The sequence below is a fragment of the Podarcis vaucheri genome (assembly GCF_965113315.1).
Source record: "Podarcis vaucheri genome assembly, chromosome: 7".
NCBI classification, from domain to species: Eukaryota; Metazoa; Chordata; class Lepidosauria; order Squamata; family Lacertidae; genus Podarcis; species Podarcis vaucheri.
In genome coordinates this window covers 73,078,647-73,099,132 of record NC_138765.1, presented here as the reverse complement: position 1 = coordinate 73,099,132, position 20,486 = coordinate 73,078,647, and the positions used below count along the sequence as shown (strand labels likewise).

The 20,486-nt window shown below is 44.6% G+C and overlaps 1 protein-coding gene across 4 annotated transcripts in view; it reads right to left on the bottom strand.

The window, feature by feature from the left end:
- The window catches only part of MMEL1 (membrane metalloendopeptidase like 1), a 40,587-nt gene that overhangs the window by 9,122 nt on the left and 10,979 nt on the right, over positions 1–20,486 (bottom strand). For all 4 annotated transcript variants that reach the window (XM_082229990.1, XM_082229991.1, XM_082229989.1 and 1 more), the window contains exons 3-16: positions 18,296–18,355; positions 16,382–16,543; positions 14,947–15,027; positions 13,520–13,615; positions 12,159–12,277; positions 10,914–10,979; positions 10,023–10,157; positions 9,489–9,578; positions 7,707–7,843; positions 5,948–6,041; positions 4,077–4,205; positions 2,823–2,921; positions 1,715–1,798; positions 746–849 (exon numbers count right to left, since the gene is read on the bottom strand). In XM_082229990.1, coding sequence (XP_082086116.1) covers positions 746–849; positions 1,715–1,798; positions 2,823–2,921; positions 4,077–4,205; positions 5,948–6,041; positions 7,707–7,843; positions 9,489–9,578; positions 10,023–10,157; positions 10,914–10,979; positions 12,159–12,277; positions 13,520–13,615; positions 14,947–15,027; positions 16,382–16,543; positions 18,296–18,355 — 1,456 coding nt within the window. The remainder of the gene's footprint in view (positions 1–745; positions 850–1,714; positions 1,799–2,822; positions 2,922–4,076; positions 4,206–5,947; positions 6,042–7,706; positions 7,844–9,488; positions 9,579–10,022; positions 10,158–10,913; positions 10,980–12,158; positions 12,278–13,519; positions 13,616–14,946; positions 15,028–16,381; positions 16,544–18,295; positions 18,356–20,486) is intronic.

Sequence of the window (20,486 nt, the reverse complement as noted above, 5' to 3'; positions counted from 1 at the left end):
CAGTTAGGTTCATAGGAAACTCATACAGAGTTAGACCATTGGTCTATCTAACTCAGTATTGTCTACACTGACTGGCAGCAGCTCTCCAGAGTTTTAGACAGGGGGTCTTTCCCATCCCTACCCAGGGATGGTAAGAATGGAACCTTGGACCTTCTGATCACAAAGTTGATGCTCTATGGCCTAGTTCCAGATTTTGTACTTCATGATCCTACACACACCCTCTTGTCTGATGGAAATGTGAATTGCCTCACTCATTTTGCGGTTCTCTCTTCATTCTGCTGAGTGAGGCCCTGGATCTCTACCCCAAAGTCTGGTTTGTAGGGAATAATCAGCAGGCACTGGAGGTTTAAGAGCTGCTGAGCTGCTGATTCTCCCCTAAAGATGCCTTGTGCTCCCTGAATACTCATATTATCTTGGCAAAATGAAAAAATGTGGCCCTCGAGCCCTTTCTGTCTGACCCCTGGGGCTCCCCCATTTACTCTCCCTGATATTCACCCTCTTTTGAATGTTTTTGACTGGCTGGAATGTGACCTGGGTCTCTGAAAATGCTTCTTGCTTGGCTGAATGTAGGACAGAGAGAGTGTGCAGAACCCAGCCTATTCTACAAAGGTAGAATTTACATTTGTTGTTCTGCCCACTTTTGCTTCTCTCCCCATTCACCCGCTAGCATGCGGCCCCTGGATTGTTGTCCAGAAGAGCATGTGGCCCCCAGGCAAGACATCATACAATCCATAGAGATACGCACAGGTCTTGGTCAACCTTCTCCCGGAGCTTCCTCAGGCTTTTCTGAGCTCCATGTTGGAGGTTTTGCAGGATGTTTTGAAAGTACTCATGCTCGCTGAAGTTCAGCTGTAAAAAATAATAATAATACAAGCATTTGTCTTGAAGTCCTTTTGCTGAGTTGTTGCCCCTATTACCAAGTAGACATCAATGCCCAGTTACATAGAAACCCAAAGGGAGTATGATTGTGTAAAAATAATTGTCTTACAAAGCATGTCTACCAGTAATTATCATGGGTGGCGCTGTGGGTTAAACCACAGAGCCTAGGACTTGGCGATCAGAAGGTCGGCGGTTCGAATCCCCGCGACGGGGTGAGCTCCCATAGCTCCGTCCCTGCTCCTGCCAACCTACCAGTTCAAAAGCATGAAGTGCAAGTAGATAAATAGGTACCGCTCTGGCGGGAAGGTAAACGGTGTTTCCGTGTGCTGCTCTGGTTTGTCAGAAGCAGCTTAGTCATGCTGGCCACATGACCTGGAAGATGTACGCCGGCTCCCTCGGCCAATAAAGCGAGATGAGCTCCGCAACCCCAGAGTCGGCCATGACTGGACCTAATGGTCAGGGGTCCCTTTACCTTTACCTTTACCTTTACCTTTACCTTTACCAATAATTATAGACAAAAGGTTGCATCCAATGAAGAAGGGATAGCTCAGTCAGTAGAGCATGAGACTTTTAATCTCAGTGTTGTGGGTTCAAATCCCATGTTGGGCAAAAGGTTGCTGCATTGCATGGGGTTGGACTAGATGACTTGTGGTCAATTCCAACGCTACAATTCAATGATTCTAAGTTCTACTCAGGGAAGACCCAACGAAATTAATAAACCAAAGTTAGTCTTATCCCTTAAAGTCATTGGGTCTACTCTGAGTAGGACTAGCAATTGGCTACAATCCCAAAACTGTCCTTAACGGAAATGTCCAGGTATCGCCTTCACACTTACATTTGTGTATTCCCGATCTAGTTTTTCATTCTGACCTTCGAGAATGTAGTCCGGGTAACCTATCTGCTCTCTAATTGCAGTCACCTAGAAGAAGACAGCAGAAACCAAACCCTCACTTCTTGCCTTTCTCCAGGGCCAGGCAGTATCGTACCCATCTACTGGGTTTGTTTATTTTATTTTACAGTGTCTGTATACAATTTTTCCAACCTTTCTCATTCATTTATTTTTTTAAAAAACACCACAGTATTTATTTTACACTACTGTTTGCCGTGGGCGAGGCAGGTTACAATACTTCAGAAGATCCAAAGTGCACCAATATTTATTTCTCAATGAAGGTGCAAACTGGGGGGGGGGGATAACCTCAGGACTGGGGGTTCAAATCTGGCCCTTGGACATCACCCTAGGCCATTCCTCCTGTTCAGGACAGGCTTTGCACTGGTCCTGTTCCCCATCCTTCTCAAGTGCTTTTGCCTGTCTTTGAACTGAGATAATCCTCTGGAATAAACATGTATAGAAACCTCTGATTTTTGCATAGCTGAAATGCAACTTACTGTATACCCGCTTTCCCCTCTTTTTCTACCAGAGGGGCACATGGCCTTGTGGGGAACCCTTTGGAGACAACATGTTAGTAGTGGGCAGGGCCAGAGGCAAAGTGAGCAGAGCAACACACACAATTTCCCCCCCTTTGTGCTGTAGGCTAGTTTCTAAGTGGACTCACACCACTCTATCCTCTGTAAAAGCATCATCAGAGTTCAAGGACGTATCCCAGCAAGGCAAAAGCACTCAAGGAGGATGCAATAAGCGATGGTGAGGGGTGTGGCCTGGGAAAGGGGTGTGTGGTTGGGGAGGGGATGCTATCTGTGGAGAGTTTGGGGGGCCAGATAGAGGTGTATGGAGGGCCACATTCACCCCCCTGGCTTGGGCTTGCTCACCCCTATTCTGCATCTTGTATGAAAATTCTCCATTGCTTCATATTTGAGAGAGACAGAGAAATGGTCTTCATAAGATATATGAACGTCTGATATATTTGATATCTTTTTAAATATAAAAAACCCAATCACGAAATTTCATTATTGAAAACTATTCTTAGACACACATTTCTTCTGACCTTTTCCCGAGCTTTCCCTTTCGATGCTTCATCCATCCACTGCAATTCATCCAGTGTCTCGATAAACACTTCACGAATTTTCTCAATGAGGTCTCGGACCTGAGGCAAAAATAGATAGGAGAGGTATAATTCTCAAGCCGTTTCCAAGAACAGAATGTAGAGGTCCAAGTGAAGATCAATCAGGCGTGGGCCATAGGCCCCATCTCCCTGGGGCTCTGGGTGCCTGAGCCCCCCAAAAATTACCCATACAGGGGCTGTGCATCTACAAAATGTGGGGGCAGGTGTACAAAGAGTGCAAATATCTGGCAGGAGGGGGAGAGAGCATGGATTTGGGGAGGTGGAAGAGAACGCAGAGTTGGGGGAGAGAGAAAGGGTAACATTTGGATGGGAAGGGTGCAACTGCTACTGTGCCACTGGGGCTTACACTCCACCCTATGACAGAGGTTCTCAACCTCTGGGTCCCCAATGTTGTTGGACTACAACTCCCATCATCCCTGAGCTCTAGCCTTGCTAGCTAGGGATGATGGGAGTTGTAGTCCAACAACATCTGGGGATCCACAGGTTGAGAACCACTGCCCTATGACATCATGACACTACAGCGTGCGTCATGATGTCACGGCATGTGTGTTATGATATTATGGTGTGGTTGGGGCACGGCGGGCACCTACAGTGTGGGGCCCAAGTCAGTGCCGTTGGTGTGGGCTAAGCTGGGCACATTAAGATTGTTTCTTTGCTAGCAGAAATGTATCTGTGTCAGTTCCCATCCTATATTGCTACAGGATCAAAAGACAGAACCATGGGCTTGTTTGGACATCACTGAAATTCACACTTTCATATGGCTATGACGAGGTCAGTCATTTTCACTTCCCGTTTCACATTAACCACAGTTTAGCATTGCCCCCAAACTCTAAACTGAGGTTAAAGCTAGCAATAGTTTCTTGGGGAAAACAACAACTTTATAAACTGTGGTTTGAAGTGGGCTTCCTTCATCAAACAAGTCAGGATCAAGCTTTCGGTTTTGGGGTTTGGATGCTGTGAGAAACTGCAGTGAAACCTTCCAAGCTTGAGGCCTATGTGAGGGTCCAAGACTCGTCTTCTCTTATTATTGTAATACTAAACTAGAGTTAACATTACACTGGAACCAGCTTTATGGATAGGACTGTGAATGTAGGTGGAGGCATGACTCACAGTGGCTGGGACGGTGAGGGGGGTAGGAACATGGAAAAATAAGAAAATCAAGAGCCAACAACATACCATACTTTTGCTCTTGCCAGCAAAAGTCTCTCTAACATACAGAGCTCCTACTGCATTCTCCATGTTGGTGTTGACGTAGCTCACACATTCCCGCCACCGAGCTTCTTCTAGCATCATGCCATAAAGTGCCTTGGAGAAAAGAAGTCCCAACACTTCTCTTGTCATCCAGACCACGTCACGCCTGCTCCCAACATCCCTTCAGCTGGCTTCGGAACCCCTTATCTGCCCAGCATGAGCTCCTTGTTCTAAGGTTGTCCACAGTCTAGACCAGGGGTAGTCTACCTTTTTATACCCACCACCCACTAATGCAGGCATAGGCAAACTCCGGCCCTCCAGATGTTTGGGACTACAATTCCCATCATCCCTGACCACTGGTCCTGTTAGCTACGGATGATGGGAATTGTAGTCCCAAACATCTGAAGGGCCGGAGTTTGCCTATGTCTGCACTAATGCATCTTTCCTGATGGTAAAATTTCCTTACCGCCCACCAGTGCTTGATGGAAGGAGGATTCACCTTGTGCCATTTGAACCCCCTACCGCCCACCTAGAATCCTGAAACGCCCACTAGTGGGCGGTAGGAACCAGGTTGACAATCCCTGGTATAGATTACAGTGGTGCCTCGCAAGACGAAAAGAATCCGTTCCGCGAGTCTCTTCGTCTTGCGTTTTTTTCGTCTTGCAAAGCAAGCCCATTAGCGGCTTAGCGGGCTTGGCGGATCAGCTGATAAGCGGTTTAGCGGCTTAGCGGATCAGCTGATAAGCGGCTTAGTGGCTTAGTGGATCAGCTGTTAAGCGGCTTAGTGGATCAGCTGATAAGCGGCTTAGGATCAGCTGATAAGCGGCTTAGCGGCTTGGGAAAAAGGGGGGGGAGGAAAAAAACCCCGCAGGAACTCGCAAGACATTTTCGTCTTGCGAAGCAAGCCCATAGGAAATTCGTTTTGCGAAGCACCTCCAAAACAGAAAACCCTTTCGTCTAGCGGGTTTTCCGTCTTGCGAGGCATTCGTCTTGCGGGGCACCACTGTATCTTAATGCCTTCCTGCAGGGTGGTGGTGATGGGGAGAATTAGATCTGGCTGGGAAGCCATAATGTTTATTACTTCCACCTGCTACGGACCAAGTTAGACAGGTCATCTACCCATCAACCACCTGCCATTGCAATGATGTCAGGATGACCCATTTTTTTTTAGCCTGCATAGTTTGAAAGCAAACAATCCTGGCAAAGATGCAGCCTTCATCAGCATATCCTTGGAGCTTGCGGAGTGCTTGGATTGGGGCTGTGGAATACCGAACTATCAGCTGATTGCTGAGTACTGTGAAGCGCTATGCTCTGGGCATTTCTCTCATTCATAAATAAATAAATAAATAAATAAATAAATAAATGTACACAAGTGAAATAAATACAAGCCACAAAAGGAAATATGTAAGCAATCAATATACACTTCAATCCCTGGCATGTGATTTCTGTTTTGTAAATGTGATCTGTTCAGGGCCAATAATTCTGTTCATTTTAATCCAGTCCAATAGATAGTGCTCTAAATGCTTAGAGTTTACTTATAGTTAGCAAGTGGTGATGCTCACCAATCTGTATATATTTTTTAGTATCTCAGCAGAAATCCCACCAGAGTCTTACCAGTGAAATAACAAGGAAGTAAGCAATAAAACAATAAAATAGGGCAATAAAACAATAAAACGATGAGAGCAGCTGCCTCGCCTTGCCTCAGAGGTCGGCGGACATCTTGATAATACAATTGCAACATACATCTAGAAATTCCCCCCTCCCAAAGAAAGTAAAAAGTACCTATAACACTAGTAAATGGCTCCGCCCAAAATGATATCAGTAGAACCTGTGAGTAAAAAGTGGGAGTGTGTTACCTTTCGGTAGTTTGCCCTGGCCTCCTTGAAACGCCGGCTCAAACCGCTGACTCTGTCGAGTACCAGGCGCCACACCAGATAGTTCTGGATTGTGCTGGGGGTGTATGCATTCATGGGGGGGGGGGGAAACGACAGGAAGAGTAGAAATGAGGAATTGTTAAACGGGTTGCTCACTACATAATTTAATTACTAAAACCCTCTTGAAATTTAAAACCCCTCTGGGCAATTTTGAACTCATAAACATCTAGGAAGGAAGGGGTTAAATTGTCTTTTTCCTCCCCACTGCCCCCATTACTGCATCATTCAGTAAAAGACACTCTGAAGCATATGGAATGCATAAGCTCTGCTATAACTTGCAGTGCAGTCCTCAGCCAATTTACTCAGCCATTAAGTCTTGCTATGATTAATGCTATGTTTAATGAGTACTCAGCCCTGAGTGCTCACTGGAAGGACAGATCCTGAAGCTGAGGCTCCAGTACTTTGGCAACCTCATGAGAAGAGAAGACTCCCTGGAAAAGGCGAAAGATTGGGAAAGATTGAGGGCACAAGGAGAAGAGGATGACAGAGGATGAGTTGGTTGGACAGTTTAGTCATGAGTTTGACTAAACTGTGGGAGGCAGTGGAGGACAGGAGTGCCTGGCGTGCTCTGGTCCATGGGGTCATGAAGAGTCGGACACGACTAAACAACAACAACAATGTTTAATGAAGCTGTGCACATAGCGCTGCAGCCATAATAAGTCCAATGTCATCATTTAAAGAGTGACACTGAGATCACTTTCAACCCATACAGTGGAGGCACTATGATGCCAATTTAAGCAGTCATGACTTCCCTCAAAGAATACAGGTCTCCCAACAACTCTCATCACACTTGAACTATAGCTCCCAGAATTCTTTGGGGGAAGCCATGACTGTGAAGCACATTGATACTGCTTTAAATGTATAGTGCAGATGGGTCACTCTCACTCACTCACTCACTCACTCACTCACTCACTCACTCACAGTGTCTCTTTCTTCAGTGTATCTGAAGAAGTGTGCATGCACACGAAAGCTTATACCAAGAACTAACTTAGTTGGTCTTTAAGGTGCTACAGGAAGGAATTTTTTTATTCTTTCTATTCAGTTTCTCTCCCTCTTTCTGTGTTTCTCTTTTACTCAGTCATGCTCTGTCAGTTTTAATTTCGCTCAGTTTCTCTTTTTTCAGCTTTAAGTTCACATCTTCACATTTCAACATCAGTTTGCAAATAAATAATAATAATAATGATAATAATGTTTTGCCTAATATACACATTTTTTGCAAAGCCATGTAACTTAATAAATACAATGCATTTTCCTTGTTTGTTTCACCAATAATAACCATGCTGGGTTTTTTTGCAAGACGATTTCTCTAAAATAATGCACTTTTGTACGTTAGTTTCACTAATACGTGCATTTATAGGCACACTCTACTCTAGCATATGCATTTTTGTTCATATTACCTGGCTGGAAAACTGGAATGAAAAATTCAGAAAAGTGTGAATTTTTGAAAGATGTCTGTGTTTTGATCTGTGTGTTGCTTGGGGAAATGCAGATTAAGTAAATTCATCTCTAAATGTGGACTGAACTGTATTTCTCCCCAACCCCTCTTCTCCCTGTTTGTTTCTCTGTTTTACTTTCTGCTTCTCTTTTACTGTTTCATTTTCTCTCTCTTTATGTTTTTATATTTGCTCCCTTCTTCCCTCTCCCCTCCCCCGCCTCAGTCCAAGAAATCTGGCATCCCTACCTGGCTGAATAACTGGCGATGACAGCTTTTAGCTCCCGGAGATATGGCATTCCGTGCACGACCACCTCCTCATTGGGGCTGATCTCAACGTTAACCGAAGACATTACATTTTGGATGAAGAGTGTCCAATTGAACCCCTAGATGAGAGAGAGAGAGTGGGGGAAGGGGGAAATGAAAACAAGTCCTTTAAAAAGATATTGGGAAATTCCATTTTCATCCCTCCGTGGTCCTGTTGAAATTGTTTTTCCTTGAAATTAACATAGCAAAGGGATTTGCTCAATGAATTTAATTCCCGATACAGTGGTACCTCGGGTTAAGTACTTAATTCGTTCCGGAGGTCCTTTCTTAACCTGAAACTGTTCTTAACCTGGAGACCACTTTAGCTAATGGGGCCTCCAGCTGCTGCTGTGCTGCTGCTGCACAATTTCTGGTCTCATCTGGAAGCAAAGTTCTTAACTCAAGGTATTATTTCTGGGCTAGCAAAGTCTGTAACCTGAAGCATCTGTAACCTGAAGCGTATGTAACCCAAGGTACCACTGTATATGCACAGTATTAAAAGAAGGGGTGGGGAAATTGATCAGGAAGTGCAAAAGCTGGTGGACACACTAGTTCAGGAGATCCAGTTCGGTTTATATCAAATCACAAAGACTGGATTCCTTAAGCATCCCTAGATAATGCATTCCTCAACATGTCCCATTCAAAGGTATTTATCATCATGCAGAAAAGGATTCATAGGGAGAGAGTCCATAGAATGTAGTGCTCTAAGGAACCCTGGTCCAGTGCTCTTCAACCTTGCCAAGATGCTTTTGGAGCACAGCTCGCATCTTCCTTGAGCCCTCCATGCACAACCTGTAATGTAGGGTGCAATTGAAGCATCCCTGACAGGTGGATAGGTGCCCCTGCCTGAGTATCTCCATGCCATTTCCTGAGGCAGTCTGTTCCATAGCTGATCAGCTCTAACCATTCTGAAGTCACTGAATGTATAGCTGAAATTTGCTTCCCTGTAATGTCCACCCATCGATGCTAGTCCTGCCCTCTGGGTCCAATCGAGGCACAGGCCAAATGAAGCTTACCAGTAGTAGTTGGTGGGGCAAGTGGGGCTGTGTTGCTCTCCTGACTTCCTAATGCTGCACATCAGTGTTGCTTACCAGGGGGAGGGGAGCAAGGCAGCAGGTAGCTCAGCAAGGTGCAGGCACAGTGTTGGGAGGATCAGATTAGCTCCACCATTGCACCCACAGCATGATCCCCACTGCCTTGCCCCTCCTCCTCCTCCTCCTCTTCTCAGGAAGTGGTAATGATATGTGGCATTAGAAAGCCGGGAGAGCAACACAGCCCCATTTGCCCCACCAGCTACTACTGGTATGCTTCATTTTGCCTGTGCCTTGAGTGGACAGAGCAGGACTAGGTTCTGAGGCTTCCTTCAGAACATAGTCATGGCCTCCTCTACTGCTAACTAGGGGTGGGGGAGGTTTCAGTTCATTTCACATGTAAAGATGAACAGACCTAATTAGTACTTTCCTAAACAAATTGCAAACGGAAGAACAATCATCATTTGAAATTTGCACATCTCTGAATTTTGCAGAGCAGATCTCCAGGCACACAAAAATTGCAAACTGGTGTAGAAATGTGGAGAACTGAAGAGCGTGAAACCCCAAAACGGACAGAAACCAACATTGTCAGATTCACCCAACCCAACTGCTATTACTAAACAACATGTTATGTTTTGGAATCTTAGATTGTCATTCCAATAGCAAATTAAAAAGCAGGTCTTCAAACACTTACGTTTAGTTCAAACTTTTCCTGGAGTTCAGCAACAGTCATTTTGTTGTATAGCAAAGTCACATCATGCCTTTCCTCTGTGGGCACTGTAGCCTAGAAAGCAAAGATCAGAGTTGCCCTCATGTTGTGCCAAAACAGAAATTTCAAGGACAATTCGGAAGTTACTCCTTGGATGGGACACCCAGAAAGTTCTCTGTCCATTGGCTCAAGGGCTCTTTGTGAGTTATCACATTGTGTAGTGGAGGAATCCAATGGAACAGTTATGCTGACAAAAACTCATTGCTCTGGCTATTGCACAACAAAGTCACCAGCAAAGTGCTTATGCATTCTCATGCACCACAATGTTCCACTGGCACAAAGCATTTCACCACTGGAACAAGTACACCACTATGTGAGTTTAAATTAGTGCTACATTTGATACAACCCAATGGGTCTACATTTGAGTGTACTAACATTGGCTATAACACTATATATACTGCTGTCCTCATTCCCCTTTGGATTTACTCTTCAGCTTTCCAAAAAAAATGCTGTACTCACGTTTGCTACATCTGTTTCAAATTCCATAACCTTTCTCATTTCTTCCTGGACAAAGTTGTCATCTTTGGACATATTCATATCTTCTCTAATCATCTTGACAATGAGGACCATGTACTGGAAGTAAGCTTCCCTCACCTAAACAGAGGAGGACAAAGAGAAGATGTTAGAAATTTGCATTTAAGCACAGTCCAGAGGCAATAAATTCATCAGGCAAAGTTGTTAACAGTCAGAAACACTGAAGGTAGAGACTACCACTGGATAGTTCAGTGGCTTCCAATTCATTGGATAGTCCTACATCTGAAGTATAAATCTCTAAACCAGAGATGGGGAGCCTGTGGTCCTTCAGTTGATGTTGGACTACAACTCCTACCATGCCTGATTGTCTACAGTGCTGGCTGCAGCTGATGGGAGTTGATGGCCAACAACATCTGAAAGAACATAGCCCCCCCCAAAGTGTTCTCAATTATCTGGGACTGGTTTCTCTGAAGGACCACCTTAGGGTTGAGCTTGGCTGTTGATATTTTAATCAGCAGAGATGCAAGAAAAGCTTAGTAGGCTCAGGCCAAAAAATGAACTTTAGGGTCTTGTAACTAAGAAGAAGAGATGACCTCCTATGAGCACCCAAACTCTTCTCTGTCTCAGATTGAAATAAGAGCTAAAAGCATTTGCCAAGAGTAGTAAAAGTTCTGGGGTGTGTAGAGATTGTCATAATCCCCATCAATGTTTTAGGAGATCTCTCTCAGACCAGCACATAAACCATGAATGGAGCAGACAACAGAATAGCAGCTATTTTAGTAGATTGTTGACAGGATGTGTGGGATCCCTGGAATCTTCCAATATTGTGATGTTCAAAAGGTGAAAGTGAAGTTTGGAAACTGTTAAAATACTTACTCTTTGGTAGTTGCCATCACTAAAGTAGTAATCTCTTGAGGGCATTCCCAACCCAGGCTGGTCAATCTGGAGGAAAAGAATCTCTCTTATTGTGTAGGAAAGGATTCAACAGAAGATGTCAGTATCAAAAACCCATTGCTTAGAAGACGACCAAATGATTTGCATATGGAAGGCCCCAGATTCAATTCCTGAAATTTCTAATTCAAAGAATGTCCAGCACCGGGACATTTCTTATTAAGATGCAGAGGAGCTGTTACCAATTGGAAGATACAATACTGAGCTAATGAACCAATCATGTGACTCGGCATACAATAGCTTTAGGGAACCAAGTGAAGGTTCAATCCACAGCATCCTTAGGATCTCAAGTGGCACACCACATATAGCAGGGATAGGCATCCTCCAGATATTGTTGGACTACAACTCCCATCAGCCCCAGACAGTATGGTCAATTGTCTGAGATGATGGGAGCTATAGTTCAACAACATCAGGAAGGCACCATGATCTGTCTTCCACTTGCACAAAAAGATCATCTGTCTTTTGCTAGAGCTGATGGTTGACTTGTCCTTCAATACTGAGCAGAAACAGCTTGCAATACAGTGGGTTATATCTAAGTTGGGAGTATAAGCATGGGTTACAACCCAGTCCTTTCTGTTTGGGGAAACAGCACACAAAGCAGAGCATACCAGCTTCCTTCTTACTGTTCTAGTTCTTTATTTGGAGATGCTGTTTATTTCAAGGACTACATGCAATTTCCACCTGCCTAGAAGGACCTGTGCCACATGCTATATATCTGTGTTTCAATGAAATTGAAATAGTTTAGAAATTAATTATTGTAATTGTTATGAGTAGATTTCTGTTTAATTTTTATATGCTGATATTCAATATTATTCTGTACTGTTCTAATGATTGTTGAATGTTACTTTATTTGATGAAGGTTGCTTATTTTAAAGTTATGTTTTATTATCACATTTTTGTATTGCATTAGATTGTTATAAGGTGTACATTCTTTGTTTCTTCAGCTTGTAAACCGCCTTGGGTATTGTAAGATAGAAAGACGGGATACAAATTAAAAGTGGTGAAGATGATGATGATGAAATCTTTAAAAGATGGAAGAGGAATAGTAGAAGACAATATCCATAAAATATTGGGTATGGGGGAGGGAAATGTACAAATGCATGTAATGGGCAAAGAAGAGCAGCCCACCAACCTAAAGTACCACAATTCCCTGATTTGATGCTTTCTTACATAAATTATATTTCTGCTGGAATCCCGGTCGTCATGCCACACAAACATGTCAATGAGGACCCGTGCGTTATATTGGAAATTCAATAAGGCAAGCTTGTCTTCTATTTTCCAGTTTGGCTCTGTGGCAAAAGGATTAAAGAAAAGAAAATGAGATTTTTAAAAAAGTTTAATAATAATAATAATAATAATAATAATAATAATAATAATGTTCCTATTTCAACTACTTATGTATCACAATTATCTCTAAGCTATAACTTATGACTAAACCCAATTGAAATCAAATGTACAAGTTGCCACCAGCGTAAATTCCTACAGCCTTTCCAAGGTCACAGGATTAGGCAGCAAATAAATGAGTAACATATGTTTGCAGTGTTCATTTGTATAATACTTTGTGTTCTTCCACCAAATCAGGAAGATGGATATGTTGATTAGGACCCCTGAATTCTTCTCAGGTGTTAATCCAAGCCAATGCCAGTGTTGGAGGCAGCAGGGTGGGGTGCTGCCTTGGGGGCTTCCGCCACCTGAGGTGGCTGCTTCACCCTGCCTCAATCTTACTCGGCTATGAGTGATCGCCAAAGAAGAAGCTATAACACTTTGAATCCCAAACTCTGGCACTTGCCCTACTAACTTGGCATGGAAGCTTCAATGCCCTAGACCCAAATGTTGGACGGTAGCTTCAGCTGCATAGGCTCCACAGACCTTCACCAGTCAACAGACACATTGGGACACTTCCCCATTTCGTCTCAAGTGGAGAAATGGGGCACGCTGCCCCTGCAGGTTGAATCTGCTGTCCCCAACTGGCCACCCATATAATCCACATAGAATGATAAGAGCTGGAAGGGCAGGGCTTCACCCCATAGGGCATCACCCTCAGTCCTCACCCAAGTGCCAGAGTTTGGGATTCAAAGTGTTATAGCTTCTTCTTTGGCGATCACTCATAGCCGAGTAAGATTGTCTTCCATAAACACGGTTTTAACAATGAGTCCGTAAGCAACTGTGAAGGCCAATTCTGGACGCACACGTCCTTCCACAGTGGAGACATAGGTTTCCAGGTGGGAGTTGATCATGGTGAGGGTTTGCCAAGCATGCCTTCCTCTTAGCATGTTTCTCCCTTGTGTCCTGAGTTTGAGTGTCTTCAAAGCCCATGACACCTTTGGTAAAGGCTCTTCTCCTACTGGAGCGCTCACAGGCCAGTGTTTCCTAGTTGTCAGTGTTTATATTACTTTTTTTTTTTAGATTTGCCTCATCCCTGCTCAAAGATGGGCACCCTCCTTTATTTACTATTATTTATTTCATAAAATGTATACACTGCTTGGTTGCCAACAACAACAACCTCAAAGTTCCCCTGGCCTCCTTGTTACCGTTTGTAATATTCCAGTCTGCAGAAGCCACTGGCCAGCCTCCAACCGTCTGCAAGACCTCAAGCAGAGGCAATGAGTCGCGTTGCTCTATGATGCCTGTGAATGGGAAAGGAAAGCAGCAGGAAAGGGAAAAAGTGAATGAGAATAGGGATCCTAGCACAGTCATACCACCAGTTACAGACGCTTGAGGTTGCCTTTTTTTGGGTTACGGATGCGCCGAAACCTGAAAGTACCAAAATGGGTTTCGGCAGTCACACATGCGCAGAAGCACTAAATCGTGCTTTGTGCAAGGACAGAAGTGCCGAATCACAACCTGCACAGATGCGGTGCTGCAGGTTGCGAACACTGTGGGTTGTGAACATGCCTCCTGCATGGATCACATTTGCAACTGAAGCATCCACTGTACCAAGGAATTGGAAGATCAAGCTCAGTGTTACCTACACTGACTGGCAGAGGCACTACAGGGTTTCGGACAAGGGAGATTCACAGCTGCAGCTGGAAATGCTGTGGTTTGACCCTGGGAGCATCTATATGCAGAGCTCCAGCCACAGAGCTATGGCAGATCCGTGAAGATAAAGGAAGCTACATCATACTGACTCAGAGCTCAGTATTATCTCCTTAGGTTTGCAGTGGCTGTCCAGGACCTCAGACAGCTCCTTCCCGAACCTGGCTGAATATGCTTAATATGCCTGGAGGTTCCTCTCTCTCCTCTTTCCCATGCAGGCACATCAGCCTCCAGCGCAAGCTGCATCCCAACACTTGCAACATGTAGAATGTCACCAACCAACATTGGAGACAATAGAAATGAGTGCATCTAAAACAGGTATCTGAAAGAAGAAATGACTATAGGAAGCTACCATACACTGCCCGACTATGGGGTCCAAACCTGGGTCCTTCTGATTGCAAAGCAGATGCTCTGTCACTGAGCTTCCCTTCCCCTAACCAATAAAATATGCAATGCATTATTTCTTTAGCTACATTGTAAACCATATATAGGTAAAGGCAAAGGGACCCCTGACCGTTAGGTCCAGTCGTGGCCGACTCTGGGGTTGTGGTGCTCATCTCGCTTTATTGGCCGAGGGAGCCGGCGTACAGCTTCCAAGTCATGTGGCCAGCATGACTAAGCCGCTTCTGGCGAACCAGAGTAGCGCACGGAAATGTCGTTTACCTTCCCGCCGGAGTGATACCTATTTATCTACTTGCACTCTGACATGCTTTCGAACTGCTAGGTTGGCAGGAGCTGGGACCAAGCAACGGGAGCTCACCCAGTCGAGGGGATTCGAACCGCCGACCTTCTGATCTGCAAGCCCTGGGCTTTGTGGTTTAGAGCATAGCGCCACCCTACTCCATTCACTAAAAGTGGCCGCTAGGGAAAACAGCTTGATAAATAGAGCAAATGGGTGAATAAAGAGGAGGAGGAGACTCACTTTCATTCATACAGGATCTATAAAGCATTTTCGCCTTTTGGAAGGCTTCCCGGTCTTCCTGCTCTGGTGTCTCTAGCACACCTGGAAGAAGAAAAGGGTCATGATAGCTTAATGACCTGCAATCTGTTCTCTCTGTTTGGGTGCAGGTGAGTTCATGGCTGCAACAGATGATAAAGCACTTGTGGTTTCGGCCTCCACTGTCTCTGAATAGCAATTGCTGGTTGGGCCACTGTGAGAAGAGAATGTTGGATTAGAACCATGGTTCCCAGCATGGGACAATTTGATTTTTAAGGAGGGGGCAATTTGAGAATGAGTTATTAACAATGTATGACTTTTTAGGCTTCCTCCATGTGAACAGGAGTTCACTTTTTGAATAATAATAATTATATGTCATGGGGGACGGACGGATGGACAGGATTTTAGAGATGCTTAGGTGGGGCATGGCCAAAAAAAGGTTGGGAACCACTGGATTAGAAGGACCTTTGGTCTGATCCAGCAAGTTATTCTTATGCTCTTAATGCTGGAAACAGGGATTTGCTAACCTGTTGGCTGAAATCACTGAGAACTGGGCCTATTCTTCCTGGCTGAAATCACCAGTTGCTGGGTTCTTGCTTGCACTTTCTATGGGCTGAAGTTGCAGAGACTGAAACAAGCTATACTGGAAGCTGTTTACAGCCACCTGCTGGTTGAAATACAACTTAATAGTGAACAAGGCACTCAAGTTTTCTACCACCATCTGCCGGAGCATTTTCTGTTGCGACGCTCTCCAAGGTTTTGCATCTTTGTGCAACTTGCAGAGGACACCACCTCTTTGACAGTATTGTTGAATTAACCATGCATGATGCCAATGAACAGAGACTTCCCATTGGCATATCCAGACCTTGGATGGAGGTGGCTAACAATCTAACTGGTATTTTCTTTTGGGGGGAGGTATTTAGAACGTCATAATCTGTGGACTACGCAGAATTGGACAAGATGACAGGAAGGATTCGAAACCTGCAGGACCAGAGATTCACAGAAGATTGGAAGAAATATACGAACTATTTGAAGAGCAACTGTAATCAACAAATTACGCTACTAGGACTACAAGAAGTTTTGTAAGGAGGAATATATGAAATATTTCAAAGAAGAGAAAGAAGAGAGATATTAGTTATGATATTTAAGTGTAATAGTGGAAGTAAGAAATGTAAACTAAGTGAAAAAGATTGGAAAATTTTCAGATGTGATTGATGGCAATCAAAAAAATTGTATAAGATATAAAAGTATGTTTAATAAGTGTTGAAAATAATATGTTAAAAAAACTTACACACACACACACACATTATGAATGTCATAATCTGAGTCCATGACTGCAGCATACTTAGCTGGTGCACAGATCTAGCACTAAGTAGGGAAGTAGACAGGTAATGGGAAAGTACAGAAAAGAGATCCTCACCTTTGAGAATAATTTCCAGTTCATCCCTCAGTGTGTCAAAGATGTTGTATCTGGAACTGGTCTCTGGGATGACATGACGACTGAGCCAGCCTCCACAGGCATACTGGTAAAAATTCTGGCAAGGTTCTGCCGTGGGGTCCATGTTCTGAATTATTCTGGCAGCTGCATGTCATGAAAACATAAAAGTGTCCATTACTGGGGAAGCAGAATGCTTTCAAGTACTCTTGTGGTGCCCAATAATTGAGCCCATTCCCAGCTGTTGTTTGCCAGTTTGTACCTAGAGGCAGCACATCCCCCTAGAGCAGTGATGGCCAAATTTGGCCCTCCAGCTGTTTTGTGACTACAACTCCCATCATCCCTAGCTAACAGGACCAGTGGTCAGGGATGATGGGAACTGTAGTCCCAAAACAGCTGGAGGGCCAAGTTTGGCCATCACTGCCCTAGAGCTTGAATTTCCCCTAGAGCTTTTTTTTTGTGTTTATGATTTGTTGATTTTAAAATTAAGGATGCATGTGGGCTGACAAAGTGAGGAGCAATTCTTCTTGATATTTGCGAATATGTTATAGCTAAGTAGAAGTCTGGCAGGGATCGAAGAAGAGCAGCTGATGGGAAGTAAAGAAGAAAATAGGGGGGGAATTAAGATTGAAAAGCTAAAATATTTTGAAATGAAATTAAGGGTGGGAAGTGAAACATCAAGGGAGCGGGATGGGAAGTCAACTTTTAAATTTGTATTAAATTGGAATTAATTTGATGTTAATTCGTTAAAAAATGAAAAGCAATAAAAAATAATTGGAAAGAAAGAAAGAAAGAAAGAAAGAAAGAAGAAGAAAGAATTCACCTAGAACTGGAATTGTTCTGGCAGACAACACTACACACTTGGTAACTGTTTGCAAAAATAATTAAATAATGCTTGTAATTAAGTAGCTCCCCCCATGCTAATGCAAGCCCCTTGAACTGGGACTGGAAACAAAATGGCAACCAGTGTGTTTTAGAACATGGGATATAGAGGGGTGTGTCTAGAACCCAGCCTACTGTATAAACATAACATTAGTTGCTTTACATTAGTGGTTCTTCCCAGTTTTGCCTCTAGCCCTACCCACCATTAGCATGTGGCCCCCTGAAGGTTGCCCAGAAGGTCATGTGGCCCTCAGACTGAAAAAGTCCACCACTCCTATTGTATCTAATAAACATCAAAATGAGGACAGAGCCAAAATTTATTCAGAAAAATATTCTGATTAAGTTACCTGATCATTTGCCTTTTCTGGGCTCCCCCTAACCCAGGGTTATGTGGAACATTTTTGGCCCAAGGGGACAGATCATTATCTCTCCCACCACCACGGCACAACTTTGACAAGTGGGTGGAGTCAGCCTTGTTGGCATCTGTCTGTTTTGAGATACAATAAAGTGCACCTCTGGGGGTGAAGTCAGACGGCTGCATTAGCAGCACCAATGTAACCTCCCCAGGGCACTAACCTTGGCAGTGTGTAAGGAGGTCTTGGGCTGCCCAGATGACAAGACCCCACCCCTTTTGGTCTTGTCAATGTGGTCCAAAGGAAAGCAAAGCAATACTTGTGGCACCAGCTTGGCTGAAGGAGTTGCCGGAAGGAGGCGTACAAGGTACCATCCAACTGTCTTAGGGACTCCAAGCAGGGCCAACAATCATTTGACATCATGTTGACAGTTAGTGGCTCAAAAGTGGGAGGTACTGTCAAAGTTGGTTGGTGGGCGGAGTTGGGAGACACCTGCTTTTTCAGCATGTTCCTTGCAGAGAACACAATAGTGGAGCACTACCCATAGCTGATGAGTGGAGGGTTCAATCCTGCTGACTTCATTGGTCTGCTATGCCTGCACATTCCCTGTAGTGGACCTCAGCAGGCAAAAAAAGAATGAGTCAGGAAAGAATGTCATTTTTACCTGCTGTTACACACCCACGGGTGGTACAGACATTCTGTGGACTGGCACCATTCTGTAAATCTGTGGATATAAGAAAAGCACATAAAACACAGACCATTCTCAAGGATTGTACAAAACAAACCACATGCCAACAAACCTCTCCATACCTGAATTTTCCAGTAACTCGTATTCAGAGACATACTGCCTCTGACAGTGGAGGCAGGACATAGCCATTGTGGCTAGATACCATTGACATGGGACACAGGTGGCGTTGTGGGTTAAACCACAGAGCCTAGGACTTGCCGATCAGAAGGTCGGCGGTTCGAATCCCTGCAATGGGGTGAGCTCCTGTTGCTCAGTCCCTGCTCTTGCCAACCTAGCAGTTCGAAAGCACATCAAAGTGTGAGTAGATAAATAGGTACCGCTCCGGCGGGAAGGTAAACGGCGTTTCCGTGCGCTGCTCTGGTTCGCCAGAAGCGGCTTAGTCATGCTGGCCACATGACCTGGAAGCTGTATGCTGGCTCCCTCGGCCAATAAAGCAAGATGAGCGCCGCAACCCCAGAGTCGGCCACGACTGGACCTAATGGTCAGGGGTCCCTTTACCTTTACCATTGACAGAAATTCCTGGAGAAGAGGCTAGTTCTCCAGGTTAGTGGTCATCACTAGATCCCGTGGGATCGAATATGTGCTGCATGAAGAAGTATTTTCTTTCATCCTGAATCTTTGAACATTCAGCTTCATTGCATGGCCCTGAGTTCTAGTGTTATGAGGGAGAAAAACTGTCCTCTGTCCACTTGCTCAACGCCATACATAATTCTATACACCTCTATCATGTCTCCTGTTCTACATGAGAAGAGCCCTTCTGGATCAGGCACACCACCCTGCTCTCACAGTGGCCAACCAGTTGCCCATGATGGGAAGCCCACAAGCAGGACTTGAGCACAACAGCACTCTCCCCACTTGTGATTCCCAGCAACTGCTCTTCAGAATTCCACCAAAAGGTTATTGACATCTCCATAGTTATTCTGGCATTGTGTCAATGGTGTATCCCAGGAGCTTCATCACTGACGGCTCCAGGGTTTGGAGGGGATTTTAGACAGGACATCCTAGTAAGGATGAATAGATATTCAGCCTTTAGGTTCAGAGGCAGTGTGCTCATGATATTGCCAATGGACCATGATGTTCAGAGTCCCATACAACTCTACTCTTTGTTCTTTTGTGGGTGCCCTTCCAGATGCTACATATAGCTGCTGGGTGAGGCCAGATCAGGGTGCCAACTTGAATAAAACGTTGGGGAGGGGCAGGTAAGTGCTGCATAATCTATCACAAGATGAGATGCACACACACACCATTTGAATGGCAATGCCCATCAACTTTGGGGGTAGCAGCCTCCTCAATTTTTGGGGGGTGGGTGGGCAAAGGGACCTCAGTCCCTAGGAGTTGGCGCCTATGGGCAATGGATGTGACTCTTGCCTATGTGGAGTAAGACACCCACCCCTGCCCCCAGTCTCTCCATCTTCCTTGCAGGTAACCATGAGGCATCGTCACAGATTCAGGGCACATTCCAACCATGAAAAAGCACCAAAGGATGATGTTGCCTTTGAGAGGGAATGAAGCCTGCAGTTCAAATAGAGGAGTTGGAGGGCAGTATTTGGGCCACAGGTCTGAGGTTCCCCTCCTTTAGAGCCAAGTTTGTGGGCATCTTTGTATCTTCAGACTCAGACCTTGAGAAATGTGCGACACGCCTGGACATCTTGCAATGCCTCCTCTCAAGCCAGCTCAACCACGTTCTTTCCCCAGCAAACATAACACAGCTTCTTAGGATTCCCACCCTCCTGCTCTCCTCACCAAGAACTCCCGCAATCCAATCCAGCTTGATAGCCATCTTTGGTTTCAGTAGCCCTCGTTTTTTATGTAGGTGTGAAAATCACCGAGACCCAGAACCAGCAGGATATTTTTATTTGCATCACCATGGGGAATGGATATAAATGTGTAAACTTTCTGCAGAGTGTTCCTGAACTTGGAGGATTTGGGTGACACCGATAACACAAACGCCAATGTGTGAAGTTTGGTTTTTCTTATAGTTAGAATATATATATATATTATATATTGAGTTGACTTGGAGAAGGCTCAGAAAAGGACCACCAAAATTATCAAAGGGATGGATCGACTCCCCTATGAGAAAAGGCTGCAGCATTTGGTTTAGAACAGT